At 40.0% G+C, this 26,410-nt stretch overlaps 1 protein-coding gene and 1 long non-coding RNA gene across 6 annotated transcripts in view; one reads left to right on the top strand and one right to left on the bottom strand.

The window, feature by feature from the left end:
* CDK14 (cyclin dependent kinase 14) overlaps nt 1–26,410 on the top strand; it is a 503,511-nt gene that overhangs the window by 419,531 nt on the left and 57,570 nt on the right. For all 5 annotated transcript variants that reach the window (XM_048838104.2, XM_048838107.2, XM_048838105.2 and 2 more), the window contains one exon: nt 2,006–2,154. In XM_048838104.2, the coding sequence (XP_048694061.1) occupies nt 2,006–2,121 (116 nt within the window). In that variant the 3' untranslated portion in view covers nt 2,122–2,154. The remainder of the gene's footprint in view (nt 1–2,005; nt 2,155–26,410) is intronic.
* LOC142071200 (uncharacterized) lies at nt 19,639–23,252 on the bottom strand. Its single transcript, XR_012667242.1, has 3 exons — nt 23,045–23,252; nt 22,837–22,958; nt 19,639–22,606 (listed from the first exon to the last, which is right to left on the bottom strand). It is a non-coding gene; the product is annotated as an uncharacterized LOC142071200 (long non-coding RNA).

The raw sequence follows: 26,410 nt of genomic DNA, 5'->3' as shown, positions 1-26,410 counted from the left end.
CCAGGTGTCTGGACAGATTTCCTATTTATACTTTATTTTAGTAAAATTTTTGGATAAATGCAATGGTATTTTGCACACAATACAGTCAACAGCCTTGCAATCAAAACACTACAAGGCCATTTTCGGAGTCCATGTTACAGATGGTCCTCTTCATGGAACATACATTATACTGCAAAGTCCACATGCAAAATTGAAATCTTTAACATAAAAAGTCTGTGGAGAATCACAATTGTGTGAGGGGGGAAAGGAATCCCTCACATTAGAAGGAATTTTGTCAGAAACACTTTTCCATCAGAAATTGGAGTTTCATCTGAATCAAAACATTATGTGGAAAAGTGTGGATTTCAATGAACTTTTTATAGAATAAGTGTCAACAAATCATATCAACATTTTAACTTTTATGATATAATTTTAACATATAATTTATACTTTATTGTAATGTTTTGCTATAATTGAAACAAAACATTTTGACGTTTTTGAAATGAAATATTATGATTTGAACTTTTTGGAATTGACATTTCATGACAAATGTTGACTTTTTGTTCTGATTCAGAATGAAAAAAGTTTTGAAATGTTGGAATTGCCCATGGGATGGGAATTCCATTTTCCAACTAACTCTACCTAACCTACACTGCAATCTTCACTTTCAGTGTATAAAATTTAAAAAAAGACATAGGAATAGTTAATCTTATAATACTGGAAATACAGTACAATACCTGAGATCACACAGTCTTCCAAGAACCCCAGACTTGAGCTGTAATAGAGGAACTAAATACTCGTACTAACTGTGCCCGATTTCATTTTCCATAAAATAATTTCTCACTCTTTCCTACTTAAATAAGCTCATAAGCGTTTCCATGCATAAGTGTGTAAATAATTTATAACACACCTTCTGATTTTAAAAAAGGCCACAGAAACACCCCAAATAAATTTTAGTATGAGTACAGTACAACAGAGATAATAATTACAAGACTATGTATTATAATAAATAGTGAAACACAGTCTCCATACAATAAAAATAGCTGAATCTTTTAAATGTACACAAATAATGTGGTGACTCTAACACCTATTAGCTGCATTAATATCTGTCAGACAAAAAAAAAAAAACTATGAAGGCCTTAGTTTAACCTTTAAATGTGCACCTGTAATTTTGTTCTCTCAATCTCACAGGGACACATAATAGATTTTTTTTTTATGGCTAACAGCCTGATACACAGGTGCTAATGCTTGCAAAAAAATAAAATATTGGTTTCTCTCAACCAGTCTGAGGCATTTTAATTGGAATTAGGTTTCTTGATCATTATTGTGAACCCTTCACCATTTGTATTTTGACATTCATCATTAATATTATCATGGCCATTAATAATTAGTTCCACACACACTTTCCTGCCATCAACTTGCAATCTTGATACAGATTTTTCCAGTGGCTCAGCGACAGATCTGATATAGACTGGACCTGCACTATGTAGATATATTTGATTTGCTTTTAAATATTCACTGGATATTTTTTAAAAGACTTTAATGGTCTCTAACACTGTGGTTCTGTTCTGTTCTTTTGCAATGGAGGGAAGGCAAATGCAGAGGCTCAGTTCCACAGGCAGCAAAGTTTTGAAGCTGGAAGACATGAAATCGAATTATTGAACGTCCTGTCTTATTTTTAGAAATTCTGGTACATTTGTAAAGGTTACACAGGAGAAACTTCAAAAGTAATAAGAAAAAAATGAATCACAGATGGGAGCAGAGTGAGCAAAAACAAAAAACAAACAAAAAAATATGAAGACACAACTCTTTATAAGATGTCTGACAATGTTGTCTGCTCAGATAATCTCCCCCATAAACAACCCTACTTCCTTCCCACTGAAGATTTTTTAAAATAATTTAGAAGTAGCACAAAGCTTATTCCTTATTTCAATGTCTGCCACAGCATTTAGCTGAATATTTTTAAAGCAATACATTTATCATAAAGTAAAATAATTACGATTCTGAATTGTCACTTTTTCCACAGTGTCTTCTATTTTTACGGTACCGAATGTAAGATTACAACTAGAGGTTGGAGAAAGCATGAGAGTCTTTGGGAAAAACAATAGTTATGGCAAAGGTTTATCAAACAGCAAGCACTGAGGAGAATACTTAGACTTACTACAGAGAATGCAGGTAAGAATGCTTATCAGAAATAATTTATTTGAATACAGCATTGGATTAAATTGTGCTTTAGAGGTGCAAAAAAAGAACAACTTTAAAAAAAAAAGGAATTAGGTGCATGTGTGTAAATCTGAGCTTGGAGTTTGCATGAGTAAGATAGTTGTTAGTCCCAGTCACAGTGAAGAGGTCAGCTGATTGACATGTTGAGGTGGTTGACATGTTGGGAATGTTGCAGAAGCCAATAGGAAACTCTGCACTGATATAGCAGTCAGTGGTCATTACAAGCTGGTACCTAGAGGGAGTAACTGATTTCTGGTGCAGTATTGATGAAAGAAGGCATTTCATATTGCTTTTGCTATTAGATATGGGTTGAGAAACTAGTGGTGAGTTCAATAAGACTAAGAGTCCTATCCGGAGTTTACCACCACGACAAATGGAGGGCCAATGCCCTTGATGGAGGGAATGATCTCGGCTGGCTCCTATAAATAAATCTCCTTTTCTTCCATCATCGCTTTGGTCTTGTGTGGATTCAGTTTGAGCCCGCAGCTCTTCAATCATAAGATCTAAAACATATTTCAGTGTTGAAATTCTGCTTGTTATGGCATCAGACTTTCTAACAGCATTGTGGAGACCCGTATGTTTCTGGGCTGTAGGGAATGTCTCTCATGTTGTAAGAGTAGGTTAAAATAGGTGGATGCCTGTTATATATTTTGTGCGGACCTACTAATTACTTTTTGTCTGTTTGCATTATTACCACAGTATAGGCTTAGCAGGGCTTTCCTCCCTTTGACATACACTCTTTTAGACCACAAATGTCCCCTTTTTCCACCTGCACCTCCTAGGATGTCTTTTGTGCCTGTAATACCTAAATGGAGTTAGACATCTTTTTTTCATAGCGACATCTGGGATGTATCAGCAGGAGTGTTGTAAGCAAGACATGAGAATTCTTCCACTCTACTTCACACTGATAAGGCCTCAACTGGAGTAGTATGTCCAGTTCTGGGTGCCACATTTCAGGAAAGATATGGACAAATAAGACAAAGTCCAGAGGAGAGCAACAAAAATTATTAAAGGTGTAGAAAACATGACCTTTGAGGAAAGATTGAAAAAACTGGGTTTGTTTAGTCTGGAGAAGAGAAGACTAAGAGACATGTAACAGTTTCCAAGTACATAAAAGATTGTTACAAGGAGGAGGGTGAAAAATTGTTCCCCTTAACCTCTGAGGATAGGGCAAGAAGCAATGGGGCTTAAACTGTAGCAAGGGGAGGTTTAGGTGGATATTAGGAAAAACTTCCTAACTGTCAGGGTGGTTAAGCACTGGAATAAATTGCCTAGGGAGGTTGTAGAATCTCCGTCTGGAGATTTTTAAGAACAGGTTACACAAACACCTGTCAGGGATGGTCTACATAATACTTAGTCCTGCCTTGAGTAAAGGGGACTGGACTAGATGAACTACTGAGGTCCCTTCTAGTCCTACAGTTCTGTGATTCCATTATCTGCACAATTTAGGCAAGAATTACACTCATTTTCTTACTAATTTATGGAGCACCCAAAGCATATCTCATATTGGCCTTATGTCACTTCAGAATTTAGTCCATTGTTTAAAAGAATCCTCTTTTGAAAGAGGCATTACCCTAGCACTTTTCTGTTTGCAGGTTAAAATATATTTTACTGTTTAGTATTGTTGACATCAATAAATTAGCAAGGAGCTACTGGGAAGTGAGGTAAACTGTAATGTTACTGTATCGCCCACTATAAAACTAGCCTAATGTATATTATAATCTCATATTCATACTGTTAATATTCTTTGTGAAAAATAAATAAATCTTGTTAGCTATGTGTACATGTTACAATATCAGATGCACATCCCCAATAAATTCTAACTGCAGTCTCTACCATTATAAAATGATGTTCAATTCTATTTTTTAAAAACCTGTATTGTTAAGAGGGTGGTTTCCAGGGTAAACAGTGACTATGGAAAACTGACGTGATCAGATTTCATTTCTGGCAATCTGTCCCAGTTATTGCACATGCTCTTCTCCAGCAAAGCTTTTAAGACTTTCTAATGTCAGAAATGAGACCGTCTCAGAGCAGTCTGTTTACATCTTTATTGACAAGCTAAGCCCTACTTTTTTCCTGGAGCTGTGCCCCTGCAGACATGTCTTCAGCCTTGCCTGTTTCAACATGATATATCATCCATCTAAAATAAAGTTAGAATGTGCCCATCTGTGGTGAATACATTTTGTTTGGAAGCTTATGTACAAAATCTCATTTCTGTTGCCTCCAAACAAGAATTTGCACAGAATTCGCAATGGAAGTTCATATGTGAAAGTAAGCTGTTAAAATAATGGGAAGAAGGAAATTTTTCTCATTCTTCAATACCTATATGAACAGAATTAGGTGGTTTCTTTTCCATACCAAAACGGATACAGTGGGTCAAATACAGCCCTAGAAAAAGAAAGAGTGTGGGATTGTATGTATATATGTGTGTGTGTATATATATTATACATATATATAATATGTATGTATAATATGTGTAATATAATATAATAATATGTGTGTATATATATTGTACATATATATAATATGTATGTGTGTATAAATATGTGTGTTGTGGCAAATTGCCAGCACTACTATGATGGGTCTCGCGCTTTCTCTTCTTGGGGGGGGAGGTTTCCAGGGCACCCTTTTCTTGCCCCTGAACTGGGGTATTAACTGCCCCACTAGTGTCCTAGAGGAGGGGAGTGGAGAGGGAGGGACCCAGGCCCTACCTCTACTCCGGGTCCCAGCCCAGGGGCCCTAGGGATAGCGGTAAACCACTAGAACTAGCGGTTCCTTCCTTAGCCTACTTCCCTCTCCTGCCCTTCAGCCTATGGGGCTTCCTGCCCTCCCTCTGCACAAACCAGGTGTCCCTTTACCTCGGGTCTTGGTCTTCTTAGCCCACCGCAGCACTTCTCCAAACTCTCCTCTGCTTCCCTCCAAACTGCGCTCTGCTCCAACACCAATCCACTCTGTTTCAACTCCTCCAAACTGCTCTTTGCTCCAGTGCCAATCCGCTCTGCTTCAACTCCTCCAAACTGCTCTCTACTCCCACATCAATCCACTCTGCTTCAACTCCTCCAAACTGCTCTCTGCTCCAACACCAATCCACTCTGCTTCAACTCCTCCTCTTGTCTGATTGAAGCAGGGGGGTTTTATTATGTGACTGGCTTCAGGTGCCTTAATTAATTTATAGCAAACTTTCTTCCCTCTACAGGGAATAAGGCTCCCTTCTAACATGCTCCTGCTGCCCTCTAGTGATGCTGAATCACTGTGCGTGTGTGTGTGTGTGTGTGTGTGTGAGAGATGAGGTTGCTACTCCAGAACAATATCTTACGTATGTACAGAACAGCATCCTTCATTCCATAGGATCCCAATGCACTTTGCAAATTGATCATTATTATTTATTTGTATTGCAGTAGCACTTGCTACGGATCATAGATCAGACCTCTGTTGCGATAGGTGCTATGCAAACACAGAACAAAAGAATGGCCCCTTTCCTAAAGAGTTTACAATCTAAGTATAATACAAGGTGAACACAGCCAACTGGGGAGAAAATGGTAACAAAGGCAAAATTGCCCTAATCCCTAGGCTATAGGGTAGGCTGGATGTGTATAAAAAAAGAGTGACTCTGTAGACCAGTAATTAGGGCCCTCAGTTGGGAGGACCGAGACCCTGGTTTATGGCCCTGCTCCAATGACTCTTGGAAAATGTCCCTGGCATGTGCATGTGCATGATGGTTTTCAAAAGCCTGAGGTAGGTATGTACAAATTGACCTGCATACTTTAGAAAATTCGGGTGTAAGTTAGTTTGTTGGCAGCACTGTGATCTCAGGAATGAGTCTGGAAATCTTAAAGTTCAGATTCAGGTCTTCTGACACTGACCTGCTCTGTAACCCTGGGAAATGCATGTAACCTGTCTGTGCCTTCAATTCTCCATCTGTAAAATGCAGATGATAATACTTGCCTACCTTTCCCATAAGCTCTTGCGAAAATTGAGTAGGTTAGGGCTGTGCAGATGTCTGAAAATATAAAAGAGCTATATAAGTATTATTATTAGGAGCACAGAGGAGTAGAAAGCAGCACTGTGAAGGAATAGTAAATGTCTCTCCTCATCTCCGGATCTACTTTCTTCCACAGAGCCTGGAGCAGAATTGGAGGTTTTCAGGGTACATAAACTGAGAAGGGGTGGAAGGGATTGAGATGTTTGAGAGATTTTTCTGCCACTAATGAAGCAAAATAAAAAGGAAATGAGAGCAAAGTAGACAGGAATACAGATGCTTTTATGCTTATTCAGAGGTCTGTCTGTGTTTGCAGAGAGCCTGAAACAATCTCCGAGGTTTGAACTATCTTCTTCATTTCTATGGGCGCGGTCTTAGAAGCTAGTGATGATCCTAAAATGTACAATATATAAAATATTTCTCTGCTCATCAACCATCTAAAAAGAAGAAATATTTTTAAATAGTTTGTCTCCCTAAAACTACTGCGTTATAACTAAGCAGGGTTGGTTCTGCCATTCAGCTTTTAATTTAATTCAGGATGGTAACGCCATGTGCTTTTAAAGTATTTAACCTGTATTACCATAATGAGATCCCCCTGGCTTTATAAATCTCCTTGACAATTCACTGGAACAAAACAAAAAGTGGTCTTTATTTGTATTGCTTCTCCACAGGCACATGCATACAAGCAATCCTGAATTTCAATTGCAGGATGCTGAATTCTTTCTTCTATGTCCATTTAAGCCGGCAAGTGACACAAACCCAGCCAATCAGAAAAGCTATATTCTCATTCAGGTCAGCTGTGTGAAACAAAATAAAGCTTACTGGACAACAGTTCCTAGTAGAATGGCAAAAACTGCTAATTGCTAAAAAAGCATGATGTCCAAAAACACAAAAATGTTTTGTAAAAATGCTTCTTTCCAATCTAGTAGCTTGTTTTTATGTCTGATGAGAAGTATATTACAGATCAAGCCAAATATTTTCATTTTCAGTTTTTTTCTTCTCCTTACACATTTACAAATAGTGTAAGATACCCTCTTCAGCACTGCTGTATAGGAACATCATTTTTAAAAGCTTTTCTTTAACTCGAGCTGTGGGGAAGCTATAGTCCAGCAGTGTATGAGTCAGTCTGTTTTGAAAAGTCTTTCTAATTCATCATCACCTTGCTATTCTCTACCCTCTGTGTCCCATCACTGCTAAATCACTCTGGAAAGCTATATACTGTGGTTCTAATTCCTGTTCTGAGCAGCATCAGGAGATAAAACTATAGTAATTATAATGAAATAGGGTCTATAATGAAGTAAAGGGAATTGCTGGACTGAGTTACTTTACTAGCTAACTTGACTTTGATTCTGTAGTTGTTTATTTAATCAAAAGCTGAAAGCCCCACACAGAATTTTATCCTTCCCAGAATTTCTAAGTTCAATGCAAAACAAAGTCTTTGTAGAAAAAATAACACTGAAGTGTAACATCACCACAATAGACGGAACCATTTTAAAGATACTGGGATTTTTTAGAGTTGGATTCAAATAGTTGTATAAAGCATTCGTGTTGCACCAACTGAAAAGATGGAAGCCTACATACTAAAGATGGGGGTGTTTAAAGTCCTAATTTTTCTTGCATCTCTCACTACCAAATGATGTCTATAAATGAATGTTGAGGGTCATTTTAATTATTTAACTAAAAATACTGGATTTGCATAAATTGTCTTTAGTGAAAAGGCTAATAAGATGCAGTTGTGTTGGCCAGCTGAAAGCAATTTGGGTTTGAGTCCAGTAATAGTACTAACTGGAATTGAAATTGTGGCATTAATTTTGTAAAATGTTAAATTAGTAGTGAGTATGCAAAGAGAACTGCAGGATCCTAGAGGTTTTTGTGGCTTTTAGTGCCATAATTTTAGAAGGTTAGTAACATAATGGTTTTATGGGGCTACTCCTACTGTGTTTTAGTTAGCATCAAAGGATAAGGCCATCACGCTGATGGAAAACACCCTAAATGATATGCATATAGCAATTTGTCCAAGAAAGCCACAGGCATTGGACTATATTCTCATCTTGAAGCTGTTTTGTTCTAATTTGTGTAAAATGGAAGTTATAGACTAAGCTCTTCCTTCAAGCCCCAACCATGCAAACACCTTGAATCCAATGAGACCAGTATGTCCAGCATGCATATGTTCAGAGGATAAAATTCTCATCCATTATGTAGCAGGTCAGCACTAGGCTATCTTTCAGTCTCACATAGGATTTGTGCTAGCCAACTGCAGATGGAGCAGTGGCCAAGGGGACCTATATGCCACAGAAAGGCTTTCCATTATCAGCCCTATGTACTCAGTGGAACTTAAGCACATGCTTAAGTGCTTTCTAAATTGTGTCCATAGTTAGTATATTCTACTCTAACATGGATTTTGTTACTGCTGGTAATATTCAGTACAAGAAACACTGGAATACACAACTCCCTTGGATTTCGGGGATCAAATCCACATTTGGAGTTGGAAATCCACTGACATGAAAGAATCCACACTTGGTGGGAGCCTCTCACATGGTCTCATTAAGCCATTCAAACACTGGACCTAGTAGGCCAATCAGGTCCATTCATAAAAGGCCAGGAAAGCACATATTCCTCTATGTGTAAGAAATAGACCCTGAACAGAAGCAGCAGTTCAAATAAGATGGTCCAGAGGAGCAGCAAAGGTATTAGATAGGTATTTGTATGATAAGTGGCACATGTTGCAAAAGAGGGCAAAAAATGTTTTATTTTTTTTTAGTCCTGAACTACATTGGAAGAGATTTTTGGGGAAGAGAAGTTCTGATTAAATACAGTAACATGAAAAGAGCTTCCCAAACTATGGGCAGGATTTTGAGGCAAGTGCTTAGTACTAGTGCAAGATGCTTCTTTAAAAGGCCCACTGGGGCGGGGAATGGGGCGGGGAAGGGGTTGAGGATGAAGGAAAAGGAGCAGTGAGGAAGACAGAATGAGAGACTGTGGTCACACTTTGGCTTGTTACCTCAGAGCACTTGCCATGACCAGCTTTTGAAATATCCCAGGCTAGGGTCTATACATTCTGTATTGTGATTGTATATTCTATATTATTCTTTGTTGGAACTACTTGTTGCATATTTATAGGTGTATTTTTGAGTTGCATTGTTTCACAGTCAGGTCAGCTACACAGCCGCCAGATTAGGAAGGAAGTATCGCTAATGTTAAAGTTGAACTTGCATCAAGGGAAAATATCATTTTTTTTCTACCTTTGTATAGTCTGATGCTTATGTTTAGTTCACTTCTGATAATTTACCCTTAAGCATTTTTAGCTGTAGTTTTAAGTAATTTTCAGTGTATAGGATTCTAATTTAGCAATCTCAGATAATGCAGTTAATCTCTGAAGATATTGGTGGTATTTTCAATAACACAAATGCTCAGCTAACACTGTTTATCCATCTTTTCATTTCATGTTTTTGTTCTTGAATTTGGGATACAGAAGACGGAATCTTGTGTGCCCCATGTGCACTGTATTGTATTATTAATATTAGAATAGCAACCGATTCCCACTAGACAGTCTTTGTGGTCCGCTCATGCTCTAAGAAGTGTCTAGGCATAAAAGGCTGTTTGAGTTGAAGTGGGCTGATAGTCTGGGATGACATTTGAATGCAGAGAGGACAATGTCTAAATGACAATGACTGGAAGAGAAGCAAAAGAAGCTCTAAACTATCCTATTCTCTCATGGACGGTCACCTCTCCTTTAGGATTATTTTGTCACATGATTCCTCAGTTAGGCTTTGTCTATGGGGGGAAAAAGTGGAACCACTGAAGGGGAGAAACTTAGGTTCCCAGACAAAGAAGAAGTTTCTAGTGCTGACACATGGCCTGTAACCTATAGAGACAGCAAATCTAATGAGAGCCATTGCCTGTATGGCATAATTTGCAGTGTTCAGAATTAATAAAGCATTTTACTTTTAGTAAAATCATAAAACACAAATCTATTTCAGTAAACTCCTCTGAACAGTATGCACTGGGATGGTTTCTATGAATAAGTGGTTTCAAGAGCTTTGTATCAATATTTCATTTGCATAGTTTATGGTGGTAGACTATGAAACAAAGAAACTAAAACCCCTCAGGGCCAAATTCTGTTCTTGGATAAGTACATGCAACACCCACTGAAGTTAATGGGAATTGAGTGTGCTCAGCTGTGGGCAGAATTGGGCCCATGAATGCAGTAATATTTTTAAGAGTCAATTGATCAGATTGCATGAGTTTACGCTGCCCCATAATTTACAGTTTAGTCTGACTTTTGTTCCCATAGCTGCACGTCATTAAAATAATCTTAAAGGTCTTAGGGGAAAAAGCAGACAAATTCAGAATAAAATATTAAAATTGCCAATACCTTGGCACAACAAAGGAGGGTAACACTGAAGCAGTGTCATCTGATTTCTCAGAAGTGGAGTTTAAGACTTATAGTTCTATAATTGTGTGGTGGTGTTATAAATGACTAATGATGTTTTAATATAATTTTGACTGCACACGTCTTGATTTTTTAAATTGTGGATTATCATTTTTATGCAATGGTAGAGAGCTATTAATTATATACTATAATTGTTGCAAATATATCTGTTGACATAATTGCTATAAACGGGAGGAACAATATCATTAGAATGTGCTGAATATTATTACATGTGTTGTAATGGTATAAAGACAACATATAATGTTGTTGTATAATCCCTTAATAAAAGTTTTGCATTCGTTATTAGATGAAATATGTACTACTTTACTTAGTACAACACTGTAGCTGCTTAGTTTATGTATTTTCTTCTAAATCTGTTATTTCAGTCTGAACTATCCACCTACTGAACCTGATCTGGAACAAATTTAATGTTAAAAGTTCTATAAGAGCAAAAAAAAAAAAATCTTAAAATTAAACAGGTCTCCTAATGTATTTGAATAATTCAACAGTAGCTAACCTATCACACTGTAAAATGAACTAAACCAAAACAAATCACTCATTGTCATAACTGCTATGCTTGTTTTCAACCCACAAAACTTCATATAAACTATGTTCAAAGTATATTTGTTGTTTACAGATTTTTGTGCCTAAAAACAGAGGGGTAAATATTGCCAGCATTTAAATTAGGTTTTAAAATACTAATTATGGCTTACATGACCCAAAAAATTCATAATTCCTAGGTGCAAATGTTAATATAACAAGTTTACAGCTCCTAATTAATTCTGTAAAGAACGCCATTTGGCAGAGCAGAATTATGAGGGCCACATATTGGTGGTGGCAGAGGAAATACATATATTTTCTATTTATATGATAAAATTTACTTGTGTTCTTTAGAAAATGGCACATCTCAGAGGTGTTGCTCTCAAAATGATCTCAGGATGGAAAGAAATCAGTAAGTACAGAGCTAGACATTCAATTCTGCCCTAATTTTCCCACCAGTTTTTCAGTGTTTCAGCTGCCTCAGAGACTTAAAGTATTCTCATTAGGTAGCTGCAGAGGCAGCTCGCTTGCCTACTCCCTCATTCTCTTGCTAGCTTTTTCTTTCTTTCTTTTTTTCCCCCTGCCTTGGGAGTGACTGTGAAGATCATTTGTTGGAATGATTGGCAGGTTAGAGGATTCGATCAGATGAGTTCCTCTTAGTGCAGGTCAAAAAGGCTAGTTAGCAGGAGCTGTCGAAAAATGCCAGCAGCATTCAAAATGGGAAATGTCATGACTTCGAGGCAGGGGGTGCCACCTGGAACAGAAAGCCCCCAGCTCATTAGCAAGTTACAGGATGCAAGCTTAACTAGAGGGAGCAGAGGAGGAAAGATAATATCCAATTGGGAAAATTATTGTGAAGTGGAATTGATTTCATGTATAATTTGTTTATCACTAGAGGGGACAAATGCTGTCCTCCTGACATGTGCGGAGGAGTGTGGACTATGAATGAAGCAATTTAGCATAATCTCCAGGTTGAGCTCTGGATTTAAAGAATGCAAACTTCTTTCTTCCTTGCTATGGAAATGATCAGGTCATGTTGTATTAATTAAACCTGACATACTCTCAAATGGTTTATCTGGGCAATTGTAGCAGTTCGGCAGAACCTGGTAGATAGAAAATGCATTTATTATAAACATGGTATGGTATGGTTTTGGGGTTTTGGACACAAAGATTTATCTTTTTTAAGCTACTGTTATGAAAAATGTGTCTCAATGGCAGACTGAATTATAACACAGCTCATGTTTATCTTTGGTTAGTCAGACTGGATAAAATCAGAAATGCAATTCCAGTTTCACAATATAATTTCATTTCCAGAAAAGATTATATGCCCTTAGAAAGTAAAGATTTTTTTGAAAAATATGGTTTAAAAATGTATGTTTTTTTCATTTAAAATTAAATATAAATGAAAAACCACAAGGTCTCCTGGCTACCTTTGACTTATAGGATGCATATATCGAGTCTCAGCCATACAAAATACTCAGTGTTGTTTGAGACATTCTGTAACTGAAAATTGCAGGCAGAATCTTTGTCCCAGGGAGTTAAATAAACCTTGGCTATTAATGCTACTAGCCATTGATTGTTTCATCATTCTGTATCTGAGTGTATAAGTTATATTGCATGACAGGGAAAATTAAATTACATAGGTAACATTTTTGAAAAATGATGGTAGATTGAACTAGGAGAAAACAATATTGCACATGCCATTGCCTACACTTCTGCTCAATCCTGCACCTATTGACTTAAATGGGCATGGAATTGGATCCTTTATCAAAAACATCGTGGAAACACTAATACCATTTTAGACTGAAAGAAAAGGAGTACTTGTGGCACCTTAGAGACTAACCAATTTATTTGAGCATGAGCTTTTGTGAGCTACAGCTCACTTCATCGGATGCATACCGTGGAAGGTATGCATCCGATGAAGTGAGCTGTAGCTCACGAAAGCTCATGCTCAAATAAATTGGTTAGTCTCTAAGGTGCCACAAGTACTCCTTTTCTTTTTGCGAATACAGACTAACACGGCTGTTACTCTGAAACCTGTCATTTTAGACTGAGGAAACTTGGTTTAAAAGCAGCAATTTGCCTTTGAATAACTTGTATTGCAAAGTGTATCGTCTCTTGACAAGGAATGTTATCTCATTTATCTTAAACATGTATCTAGCAAGTTTGATTGTTGTTGCAAGTCATGTACAGCACTGCTTAATTTTTTTTTTTAATTCTGAGGTATGTTTGCTTAGTATTCAGACTCTGCACATGTGTCTTTTCAGCATTTCTCTGACTTCAGCTTTCCCTTTTTTATATACTTGAGAAAGTTTTTTCAAAGACAGTAATGAAATAGCCATGGCTTGTTTTAATACAAGTTTTTCTCTCTGGTCCACACCGCGGCAACCAGCTCTAGTACTCAGATCTCCCCATACATGCATGTATCTCAGATCTGTGCATGTACAATAAGGAGAGCAGAATATTGGAATCGAGCTCCACTGTGCAGACCTGAAGGGAGAATTTTGCCGATGTTGTGTAAATCTGTAAATTCCCTATAGTAGGAGTTCTCAATCTTTTTCTTTTGGAGCCCCCCCTCCCCCCCCCCTCCCCACCCCTCCCAACATGTTATAGAAACTCCATGGCTCTCCAGGCTTCAGCCTCGGGGTTGACTCTGGGCTTCACCTGTGGGAAGCTTTTGCCCCGCAGGGCAGGGGGCTCAGGGCTTCTGTCCCTTGTGGCAGGGGAGCAGCTTGGGGCTGGGAAGCTCCAGGCTTCAGCCCTGCGGTACAGCTTCTTCCAGAGCTCAGGGCTTCAGCAGGAGCAGGGCTGAAGTCCCAAGCCCTGGCAGGCATCCCATGGGGCTAAAGCCCTGAGATGCCCCTCCTTGCAGGGCAGAAGCCCCGAGCCCCACCACCCTGCTGTGGGCAGAAGCCCCAAGTTTCTCTTCCCCCTTCACCCCCCCCCCCCCCCCGCAGAGAATGTGGGGGCTGCTGTGAGCTGTACTTTAACTGTAAAAGAGTTACATGGCCACTCCTGATCTATAACCTACTAACCCCTCCTCGTCCCCTAGGACTGCAGAGGTGTTAACGGGCCACTTCAACTTGAAAGGTCCCTTGAAATATGTGCTAACTACTTATGCTAAACAATTTTATCCACCTTGTATTTAGCTGTGACACTCTGAGTACATTTCCCTTAGCTGAAGAGGAGCTCTCTCTAAGCTCCAAAGCTTGTCTCTCTCAGGAGCAGAAGTTGGTCCAGTAACAGATATTACCTCACCCACCTTGTCTCTGTGATACGAAATAACTAGCAGAGGAAAACCATGGCTGACTAAACCATTCCAGTTCTTTGGGCACGTGAGTAAAACAGCAGAACAAGAACAATTTGCCATCATTTGTATTTGAAAATGCTGTTGTCAAGATGCTGCTCACAAGTGGCTAGTAAGGAAACTAAGCAGGCATGGATCAGAAACCAACTCAGGGCTTGTCTAGAGCAGGGGTTCTCAACCTTTTACTTTCAGTGGACCTCCACACACACACCTCTGATATGCTATAGAAACTCCAGGGCCTGGGGTGGTGGAACCTTTGGGCTTCAGCTGTTGGGGGAGGGCTCAGGCTTGAGCCACAGCGGGGCTTCTGCCTCGCAGGACGGATGAAGGGGGTGGGGGGGTCAAGGCTTCTACCCCGCAGGATTGGGAGCTTTGGGCTTCTGCCCGGGTGCTAGGGTTTCAGCCCCACCTGGCAGCTTCTGCCAGGGCTTGGGGATCTGGGATCCAGGGCTTTAGCCACGCAGGGTGGCTTCTTCCAAGGCTCAGGGAACAGGGCTCTTCTGCCCCATGGGGCACCCAGGCTCGGGGCTTCCATCCAATGGGGCACCGGGGCTTCTGCTGTGCAGGCTGCCTGGGTTTCAGGGTTTCTGCCCCGCATGGTGCCAGGGCTCGGGACTCTGAGTAGCCCTGCTTGGCAACCCCCCCCAGTGGGCTGCAGAGCCCCAGTTAAGAACTGCTGCCCTGCAGAATAACACTATTTCTTTAATGAATAAAAAATTTAAAATCCATTTGAAAGAGTTCATGATGCATCATCATTGTATGAAAACCTATTTTGTTACTTTGCTTAGATATTTCAAATATTAGGGAGTCTGGATAAAATACAGTACATTAATGATTTGGGGGTGGGAGTGGAGCTAGAATTTTGTTAGGGAAGGAGAAAAGCCATTTAGGAAATAGTCAGGTGCATTGACTGTCAGGACAGATTTAAGGCTAAAGACCCAGAAAGCATATAAACCTGTGGAAGTGGGCTACAAGAGTAGGGCACTCTATGAGGCGCATACATGAGTGTCAGGATGACCCTCTTTGCTTCTTGCAAGAGCTGGACAGGCAGGAGGACAAAAGACATGGGAGCTAGAGATGGGAAAGCCTTTACCTGGGCCATGATCAGGGACCAAAGAATACCTTTACCATCCTACTGAAAAAGCAATTTGCCAGGGCCCTCACAGTTAGTGTCTCCCACAAGTTGAAGGTTGGACTAGTAAGCAAAAGTAGCCCAGCCAGTATCTCCTGAACCACACCACAAAATTCAGCCATAAATCCCTTTAATTTTACCAGAATTTTTCTCCTTCAGAGAAGGCTGGAATCTGCTGAGATCCTGGCTTGAGAGTGTCAACTGCAAGATCTTGTTACAAGAGATCCTGTCTTGCAGTGGCCCAGCCAGTGTTCCGAAGTCAACACCATCTTGGTTCCTAGACGCTACCACAAATAAATAATAGTAATAATAATGAAAGGGTTGGTGATCCACCTCTTTTGCCCCTCCGGGTCACAGGAAGATAGTCCTGAAGTTGGGTCTGAAGCTCCCACAAATGCTGACTTATCTATTTTTAATTATTCCTAATTGGCTCCTTGGTAGCCCAGTGAGGACAGAAACAAAGAACGTTACATACTTGTCCACATATTTCCACATCTTCATTTTCAAATTTCTGAGCTGTCTTTGGAAATTGACACCATTCATTTCATGAAGTGACCCGGCTTTCTGAGTCACCCCTCAGACAGAAATGAGCTCCAACAAAGACTGAACAACACATGCAAAGCCGCATGTGTGACGTTTTATGAGACTAAGCAGTGCCCTCAGTGCTTAGCGATTACAGCCAGCATCCAGTACAGTGACTCATGGTCTGTGTGCATGAGCCCTTGCACTTTGTTTCATTCGTGTTAGAGGATCATACTGTTTTATATAAAGTAAACCCAGTGCATGCACATAAATGCAGTATGATCTAGGGAAGGGGTTCTCACAACAAAATTTTTGGTGGCCTCAGAATGCAGCCACTAACTCTTAGTGGTGGTCGCTCTGACAATTTTTCCTAAAGTACTTAATTAACTTTAGGAAAAACAAATAAATATGCACATATACATGTCCAAATCATTGTAATTTATTTATTATGCAGACTCAGTAATAAAAATAAGGTACAGTTGTCCCTATTCTTTACTGGACTTAAACAGAATAGAAGCAAAAATAAGGTGCTTTGCCTGTTTTGCTTTTTTGGGTTGTTTGTTTGTTTTTTTAAGACTTGCTAGCTAGTAAGTCTGCTATTGTGAAAAGTGATATTTGTATATTTGTTAATATCACTTTTCACAGCAGACTTCCTCATCCCCAGCAAGCTGGGGGACAAATTAAATCCTGAATGGGGAGGTGGGTAAGGAGGCAGGAGGGCCAGGGGCAATGGGGACTGGATGGGGGGTAGAGGAGGCAGCGGGGTCAGGGCTATTAGGGGGTGAGTCCAGGCCTAGAGCCTGGGGTCCTGCTGCACGAGTAGGGGCTGGAAGAGGCAGCAGGAGCCAGGGGCGGTGGGATGAGCCTGGGGCCAGAGCCCAAAGCCCTGTGGCTGAGGTACAGAGCCTGTTGCCCACCCACCACCCCAGGGCTAAAGCCCAAGCCCCCAGGAAGGTGGGGGACTCACACTGGTCGCCTGGCTCTACAGTGTGTGTGGCTCCAGAGGGGGGCAGGGACCAACCCCTCCTGGTGACCCCGGGAGAGGGGCTGCTGCTTTGCTCCCCCACCCCTCAACCATCACCCAGGAGGTTGTGGCCTCAAGAAAAGCCCTTGGTGGCCTCATGCAGCCATGGAGGCTGCATTTGAGAAACGCTGATCTAGGGGAATGTTTTCAAGCAGTGTTTGCAGTTTTTGATGGAAAATGTTTTAATCTGAATAATTTAACCATGTTTGAAATATAACTCAATTGATGACTCTGCGTAAGTGTCAATGTGGTAAGATAGGACTGGTTGAAGGACTACAAAATTCCATTAACCAGAAGCCCAGCAATGAACTATTTCTACATTTTTCCCTCCAGCTCCTTTCTTAACTTCTGTTTTCTTCTTTTTAATCCTCTGTCCTTCCTTTTCCACACAACTGTCATTTGCCAGGGGGCTGTGGCCAGCAGGTACCACTCCATTATTGATCCGTTTCAGGGAGTCTTCCCCACTTCCTCCTGGAGCATCAAGTGCTGGCTGAAGGTGCTCGCTTTCTTATGAGCATCTTTGTAGGATGGTTTCCTTATCTTACTAAGGATAAGTCTACACTTAAAATGCTGCATCAGTGCAGCTATAACACTTTAAGAAGACGTTGTATGCCAATGGGAGAGCTCTCCCACTGGTGTAGTTAATCCACTTTCTCGAGAGCAGTAACCATGCTGGCGGAAGAAGCTCTCTCGCCAACATAGAACTGTCTACATGAAGGTGGGGTCGGGGATTAGGTCAGTATAACTATGTTGCTCAGGGGTGTGGATTTTTCACACTGCTGAATGACATAGTTATGCTGACATAGCTCTGTAGTGTAGACCAGATCTAAGTCTTGAAGAAGCATGTTTACACACACAGGCTGGCCCACAGGAGGTTCCTGAGGGTCATACATATCACCTCAAAATACATGTTAGGCACTCCTGATTGACTTCTATGGTGCTCTGGGTGTTTATTAAGTTCTACTCATAGTTAGATTTGCTAGATGCCATCCTTTATTTGACAGGTGGTCCCCCAGAGCACAGACATTCACAAAATGCAGATCAACCAACAGAAGAGTAACTTGGCATTGGTGCAGACAGTTTCCCGCTCTGGTGTAGTCATCTCCAAAAGAATTAAGCTTCTGGCACAAAGCAGGATAGAAAATCACCAGTCTGCAATCAACAGGGCCTGCCTCCAGACCATATCCAAATTCAAAAATCTTTGTGGGAGGGAGAATGTAAGAGAGAGTGTGCTGTGCTGAAGTGCTACCCTGGTTCCATTAGTGCAGGAGGGTTTTTCAACACCTCGTTCTCTCCAGGATATACAAGAACCATTCAAATATGGAGAATATGGGCCAGAACACATAGCCACAAAGTGGAAATATGTTGCTATTCAAGGAGGAAAACTCATGAGGCAGTGGCATTGAATGCCCTTTCTCACTTTTCAGAAAGAATGTACTTCTAGGCCATGCTCAGATAAGTTAGAATATGAGAGAAAGGAATATGGCACCATAATGATTCATATCAATCTTGCAATTCACTTCAGGACAACCTGGCCATTGGCATACTGGGCAGCATGCCAAGAGTCCATGCTTTAGTCCCGAGTTTTTTGTTTTCATTAGATCACCCGAATGTGGCACATTTCCTCAGGGCAGCTAGAAAGCTGAGACCTCTTCTGTGCTTTCAAGGGCTGGACTTGGATTCTCAACTTAGTTTTCCCGGTCTTCACAACCATTTAAAATCCTAAATTCTGCATCTTTGTAATTCGATAATCAATCATCTTCCTAGCAGCCACCATGCCAGCTTATCTGATATCAGAAGTAGGAGCTTCTACCACTTAGCCACAGCATTGTTTGTTTCACCAGGACACAGTGGTTCTGAGAGCCCTAGAGGGTCTCTCACCAAAGAAGATCTGTGTCCCACAGATTGCAGGACATAGTTGTCACCGTACCTCAGTGGATCACAATTGAGAATACAAGTTTCAGGACAAACTGTTGAGAAATAGGGCAGACTCACCCCAAAGCTGGTGGTGGTTCTTCCACAAGATCACAAGATATACCAAACCAGCAACAAAAATAAACTTCGTCTCACCACACTGGCAAAAAGGAAGTCAGAAATGCAGTCTCCTTAGGTATCCCAGATCTTGTTCCAACACCCAGCCATTAGACTTAATGATGAATGGTTATTTAAAACCAATTTCATCAAACAAAGGAAAGGAGTACTTGTGGCACCTTAGAGACTAACCAATTTATTTATTTGAGCATAAGCTTTCGTGAGTTACAGCTCACTTCATCGGATGCTGTAGCTCACGAAAGCTAATGCTCAAATAAATTGGTTAGTCTCTAAGGTGCCACAAGTACTCCTTTTCTTTTTGCGAATACAGACTAACACGGCTGTTACTCTGAAACCTATCAAACAAAGGGTTCTTCTGATCCCAAAGGACCAGCCACATACCTAGGTAAATATATGACTTAGATCTTAACCAACAATCATGCTGTTGCCAATCCTTTAGTATCTAATATCTAAAGGTTTATTTATAAGAGGAAAAGAGATGAGAGTTAAAATTGGTGAAAGGAATCAAATACATACAATAATTGCAAAGTTCTTGTATCAGGTTTGAAGCTGTGATGAAATAAATTGCTGGCTTGTTAAGTCTCTGGTTGTTTCCAAATGATTGGAAGGTCCTCAGGCCTTCGGTTAGAATGCGCCCATTAGTATAAGTCCACAGTCTAGAGATTAGAGCAGGAAAGAGGCAAAATGGAGATGTTTTCAGAGCCTTTTATAGTTTCTGCCATATGGCGGGAATGTCATTGTCCCAAACAAAGCCCCCAGCATAATTAGTGGAAAAGTAGAGGCATAAGATGGATTTTAGTATCACATGAGCTGGTCACATGTCCTTGCATGCTTCGATGAGTCATAGCAGGGACCATTACCCATATTCTGCTTGGAACATCCACAGGAAAGTCCATCAGGTGGGGATAAGCTTCTTCCATGGTCCATTGTGTTCATTAATGGGCCGTCAACTTGAATAATCCATTCAAAATGTGCTGGCTAGACTGGATGTAAACTACCTTGTGGGGGTTTTCACAGGAACAAACACATTTGAAATACAGATATAAAGTCAATATTCATAACTTCAGATATGAACATGATACATGCATACTGATAGGATAATCCTATTCAGCAAATCATAACTTTTCCATTGACACCTCACATGACACACTTTGTACAAGATTTTTTGCAATTGTATAACAGTGGTAGCAACAATGATATACATGGTCATATTTTAATCAGATAACGTCACAATAGTCCTCCCTTATTCTATCAGAATCATAAATATAAGAAAGAGAAACTGTAGTGTACCTGGGATGTCAGAAGGGTGTTTGAAATATGCCTCAATGGAACGGAGTGATTTGGAAAATCTGATTCCCTGTTTGTGAATTACTGTGGAAGACAGAGGACACAGGGAGATACCAGTTCCATCTTGATATATGAGTGCATCAGAGAGGCATAAAGGTGCAGAAGATCTCTCCAACTATGCAGCTGTGAGAGGACATACTGTCCCAGAGGGGTCAAGACAGTGTGGGCAGGGAAACCATGAGCTCCATCGGATGAAATCTCCAGAGCAGCTACAGATACTGTTGCTTATTTTATTCCCTTCTTTGTTTTATTTATATAGTGCCAAAAATAGGTACTTGCTGACATTCACAAAGCATGGTAACCTTGATCTCCAGGAATCTTTAAAATAGCCTTTAACAGAAGTTCACTTGCCACTGTGGTACCCATCTGACACGTTTCTCTCTCATCATTCCACCACTTGCTCTATTCTTCTTCACCGTTGATCACTTACTACATGGTAAGAAATCAGTAGAAGTGCCACCCAAAGAACACAAAATTCCTTTCTCGTACCTGTCCTTTTCATCTCCAAGAAAAGGCATGCCTGCTGATCTTTTGGGCAAAGAATACTGTTTGATTCTGTATGCGTTCGAAAACAAAACATCTTTCAGGCTCCTCAGTGGTCTATCACATAATAAATGTCAGTTGATCCTAATCTGTCAGCCTTTGTGGCTGGGGATATTTCTGTGTGAACATAGTAATATAAAAATTCAGACCTTTCACTAGTGAATTTCATTATGACCTACTTCACAAACCATTGACAGACTCAAACAGCATGTTGAGGGCTGATCTCCTTTCCTTCTAGGTTCATCCAGATGTACTGTTTAGTGGCCTTTGTCCAATCAACAGAAGTAACCCATCACATGTAAAGTAACAGCAGACATGATTCCTCTTAGTTCTGCTCTACACTACAGTTAGGTCAACCTAAGGCGCCTTACATCAGTTATGTCAGTGTACACACTGCAGCCTTGCTCCCATCTATGTAAGTGCAATACTACACCGACATAATAACTCCACCTCCAGGTGAGATGCAGGGCTTATGCCATTGTAGTTAGGGCGACACAGTGTCGTAGACACTGCAGGTTACTTACATCGGCTGTTGGTTGTCATTCTTGTCAATTTTCAGTTCTGAGCTGGAGCTGTGAAATTTCCAAGAAAGCCTCACAGATCAGGCTGTGACCCTGGTGATCACAGGGTGGGGGGCTCCAGCTAGAACCCGGCTGCCTCCGGGCTTCTAGAGCCCTGCTCCCATCTGGGCTGCTGCCCGGGGTCTCCAGGCCCAGCTCCGCGCTGGGAGCACGGCTGCACCGAGGCTCCCTGCTCCTCACTGGGAGCCTGGCAGGTGCCCTGGCTCCAGGCTCAGAGCTCCCCACTGGGAGCCCAGAGGGCTGCCATGCTCCTGGCAGCCCCACATTGCCCCTCTTAAGTCGGTGGAAGCACTCCTGGTGAGGACATGCGCCATTCACGGAAGGAAGATAGTGTGGATGTGAACCACCTCAGTAATTACTGCAGTCGACTTAACATAGGTCGACTTAAGTTTTTAGTATAGACAGTTAGACAAGCAAAGTTGATGGCGAAGACATTTTTTTTTCCACCAAACAAAAAGTTCTGATGGAGAATTTTATAACCAACTTCCTTATGGGGTGAAATCCAGGAAACCTACACATAGATATGATCCATTCCCTCTTCTCATTTGTGAAAGAGCAGATTTTTTTAATGACATTATCTTCACCAGATTATGTTTAGGAAGAGCCACATTTGTTTATTCCTGTTTAAATATCATGGAAATCTGATCTTTATCCAAAATACAGCAATATGTGGGGTGATAAGGACAAAAGGTTAGCAGCTGATGATAATCATGCCTATCTGGCTACAAAATCAAACTGTTACTATTAAGATTTCCAGCAACAAGATGACAATTTTTTTAAAATGAGTTTACATGGCATTGCAGGAAACACCTACCCACAAACTTACAGTACTGTAAGTATAAAGTTGAGAGAGAAGACTTTCAAAACACATTTACTTAGCCAATTCCCTGTCTTCACATTGAGAAGCTTCAAATATGTATATTATTCCATCAAAGGATAGTTGTACTTTAAAAGAGAGAGAGAAAGAGAGAGAAATTAAATCGGGGCAAAGGAGGAAGTATCACATGAGTATCGTAAATACACTCACAAATAAAGTGAGCATTATGCTCAGTATAAGAGTATAAGGGAATATTCTTAAAAACAAAAACACCACCACCCATCAAGATAAGAACATACCTAAAAAGAGTGACTCCGTGAATATATTTTTGAAATCCTTGCCCTAATTCCACCCTTACCTCTTTTTTGTTTGTTTATAAACCTCACTTGTTGTATTGTGTCCGAGCTCTAGACTGTAAATTCTTCAGATGACTGGCCCATCTTTTTCTTGTTCTTTAAGTTCCTAGCACACTTTTGAGCACTGTAAAAATAACACACAAAAATAACAGTATGAGTAAATGCAATGCTATGTTCTGCCAAGAGTTAATTTCTCTGTTTGTTGTTTACATTTTATTTGGCATAGCTGCTCAAATCGCAGTGAGTAAGCCCCAGAATGGTGGCCTCTCTGCAAAGGTCAGTGATGATTTCTGGGTCCAAATACAAGGAGGAAAAGAGTAGAATATGAGGAACTTCAGCATTTTGGTCATTCTGTTCCTTTTGGAGATGGCCTAGCAAAGGCTTCCAACAGGCAGCTGATAAGTTCCATACTTCTGAAAGATGGCAGAATTCCAGCAGAACATGAAGCATGTGAGGAGGAGGCTGCTGTCAGATCTTCTTACTTAATTTAAAACAACAACCAGATAAGTGCAGACTTGATGGCCAAATTTTGCCTTTTAAGGTAAATAATCCCTATCAACTCCCCAAAATGTTCCACCTTAGCAGGGACATATTTATTCTGCATTTAGAACCAGTTTTTTTCTTGCCTTACTCATGTGAGTAGCCCCACTGAAGTCAATGGAACTGGTTGTGTGTGTAAACCAAGCAAGATTTGCTCCTTAGTTTGTATGTTGTTAGGAGGAGTGAGGAGAGTGGGTTGGTTTTTTGCTTTTTTGTTTTGTTTGTCACGGTGGGGATTATAAAGTGTGTGGTGCAGATAGGGGAAGCACAGGCATTTAAGTTATGCAGATTTAAAATACTCTGAATCTGCATTACTTTGGAAGATTGTAGGTTGGGCAAGTATGTATAAACTGACAAAGGGGAGATGTTTATGAAAACAGAAATCCAATTATCATCATATCGAAGGAATTGGAAATGTGTATTCATTACTCCCCTGTTCTCCAAATACTTTGGTCTGGCTATTCTGTATTAATCACGCTAGCTTCATTCTACTCGTATCATTTTTCTTTGTTTATCTAATTGAACAGCTTAGTCCTGCCATGGAGTCCAGTATCGTATGGCAATCTTTGCCTTTTGAACTGTCTAGATCACAGTTTTACTGCAGCTCCCTATCTCCACCTTCATTCCTTCTCTTTACTCTGAATGTTACCAAGGAGGAGACAAAAAAAAAAAAAAAGAAAAGAAAAAAAGAAAACTGCTGTGGAAAAAAAAAGTTTAAAAGAAAACCTGAATGAATGCTTCACTTGTTGGCTTTTAGCACAATTACCATACCTTAGGAAATATGCAGGGAATAGTTAATTATGACTAAATGAGCTCCTTTTAGAGTCCATGGCAGGCCCCAGGATCCAACTGTCAGTGTTGTGAAAGATATTGAATTGGAAGGCTGAATCCCTGTCAGCCAGTAGGATGGTCTGCCTGAGTAAAATAGACAGTGAAAAGATAGCTGGTTTAGAGTAGCCTCAGAAAAGGGAACCACGTACAGCATTTGCATACTTTTTCTGCAAAGGGGGTTTAATCCGAAGAAAGGAGGAGATTTCTGTATTGTCAGCCAAGGCTTTGTTCAGGGTGAAGAGTAGAAGGAAATCTGATGAAGGGGCCTTTCTAAAAGCTTCAGTCTCAGCTTTGAGGTTGTTCTAGTAAAGTTATGTACTTGTGGATTGTTTACACACTATTGTCTGTTGAAGATCTTCTAAACTGAAAGGGCTCAAAGTATTCCCCTTTACTAGCACAAAAGCAGGGAATTTGTGTGGTAAAAATGACTTGCTCTGCAAAACTGAACAAGTTCCTTTTATTATGTGCACAAAATACCCCAAAGTTCCTTTTATTATGTGCAAAATTCCCTCATTTTCTTCAACCAAACTCATGTACCACAAAATGTTTTCAGGCTAGAAAACAAGATAGAACTATACTTGAAAAAATTTGAGATAGCAAGAGAAACAGAAAGGCCTCCAAGTTAAGTGAGTCAGTGTTCTCCCTCCCTTCCTGCTAATATGGTTAATTATTATTATGATATGCAATTTCCTGCCATCTCAAAATTACATTTTAAAATTTAGATATAAACAACTATAGAAATTGCACAATGTCAGGAAGGGGCTTAGTGCCGAGCTACAGAAGAGGCAATACAATAAGGACAGAATCTGAAAATATACTGGATTTTGTTATAAGACTATGGCTATAGCCTAGAAAGAAACATTTTTATCCAGTATTATATTTTTTGTAATAAAAAATATTACCTAATGTAGACTATGCTAGTTCAGAAATACTTTACAGGGTATGATGCAGTTTGTACTGTATTCAGATACGAAATCAGTGAGCATCTTTAGTTAGCCAAATTTCTGTGCAATTAAGTTTCAAATGGCCATTATAAAGCAACATAGTATGTTCCACTATGATAGACAGATGAAGATGTTAAGATGATAAAAGCCAAATCAAAATGTCTTTAAAATACACCTGGAATTTTCTATAATGTAGAAGTAAAGAGTGCTTAATCTAATCCCAAGGACCAAGGGTAGGAGCATCCTCTAACAGCAGTTTCCATTGTAGAACAGAATATACAGTTGTTCTGTATGAGTATTTTTGTGTGTGTTTGTTGTGCAACTGTCTCAAGTGATTCAATTATTATTGTTATGACTAAGGAGAAAAAAGATTGAAACTTTTTAATGTGATATAAAATATGTTTATGGACAAATTCTGCTCTCAAATATGTGTTGCAACTGCTTTAGTTTGAATAGGAGCTGTTTTGTGCTTATTCAAGGATAGAATTTGACCCTGGCACATAACATTTCTATAGCCAATAAATATTTAGAAATTAGCCCAGCTCACTCCTATGTCTATGCTGTTATACACGCTATAGTGTTAGCAAGTCTAACAGGGATGGAGTGTACAGCACCAGAAGATTTCCTATCCATGGAGTGACAGAGCAACCCTAAAAAAAGGGTGGTGCAGGCCAGTGACCACACATTGGAGGCCAGGATATGTATGCTCTGCATAAAGTTATTTCCTGAGCAGTCTCTGCCAGTTACTCCTCAGTAAACCTGAATGTAATTTAGTATTTCTATCTCCTCCTTCCTGCAGAAACCCAGAAGGTGAGGGCAAACACTGGCAAAACCACCTGCTCCTCTAGGGTGATTCAGGGGGATCAGCTGGCACAAACTGGAGCAGTTTATACCCACATGCATCAGCTTGGGTGAACGTAGCTAATAGATGCCTGTAGGTGCTCACATTTTTCTTATCAATGTAACTAGTGCAAATTAGGTATCTAAAGTACAACTTTGGTTATTTCCCATAGAACATTCACAGCCAGAAAATACAGAATAACTCAATCCATAAAATATTTGTTGACAATGTATAAAAACCTATAGATGAACTTGAAGCCAACCAGTCTGAAGTGCATTTCTCAATTTAAGTATCAAGTGGGTTTTTTTTCCCTATTTTTCACTCATAATTTTTCATTGCTTAGTTGGAAATGAAAACATCCTCCACTGCATTCTTACCCAGTCAAGGAAACAAACGTGAATTTTTCATATGCGGGAGATC

Source organism: Caretta caretta, chromosome 2 (assembly GCF_965140235.1).
Source record: "Caretta caretta isolate rCarCar2 chromosome 2, rCarCar1.hap1, whole genome shotgun sequence".
In the NCBI taxonomy this organism is placed as follows: Eukaryota; Metazoa; Chordata; order Testudines; family Cheloniidae; genus Caretta; species Caretta caretta.
The sequence above is the reverse complement of the archived record's forward strand: the minus strand, read 5'-3'. Positions and strand labels throughout refer to the sequence as shown.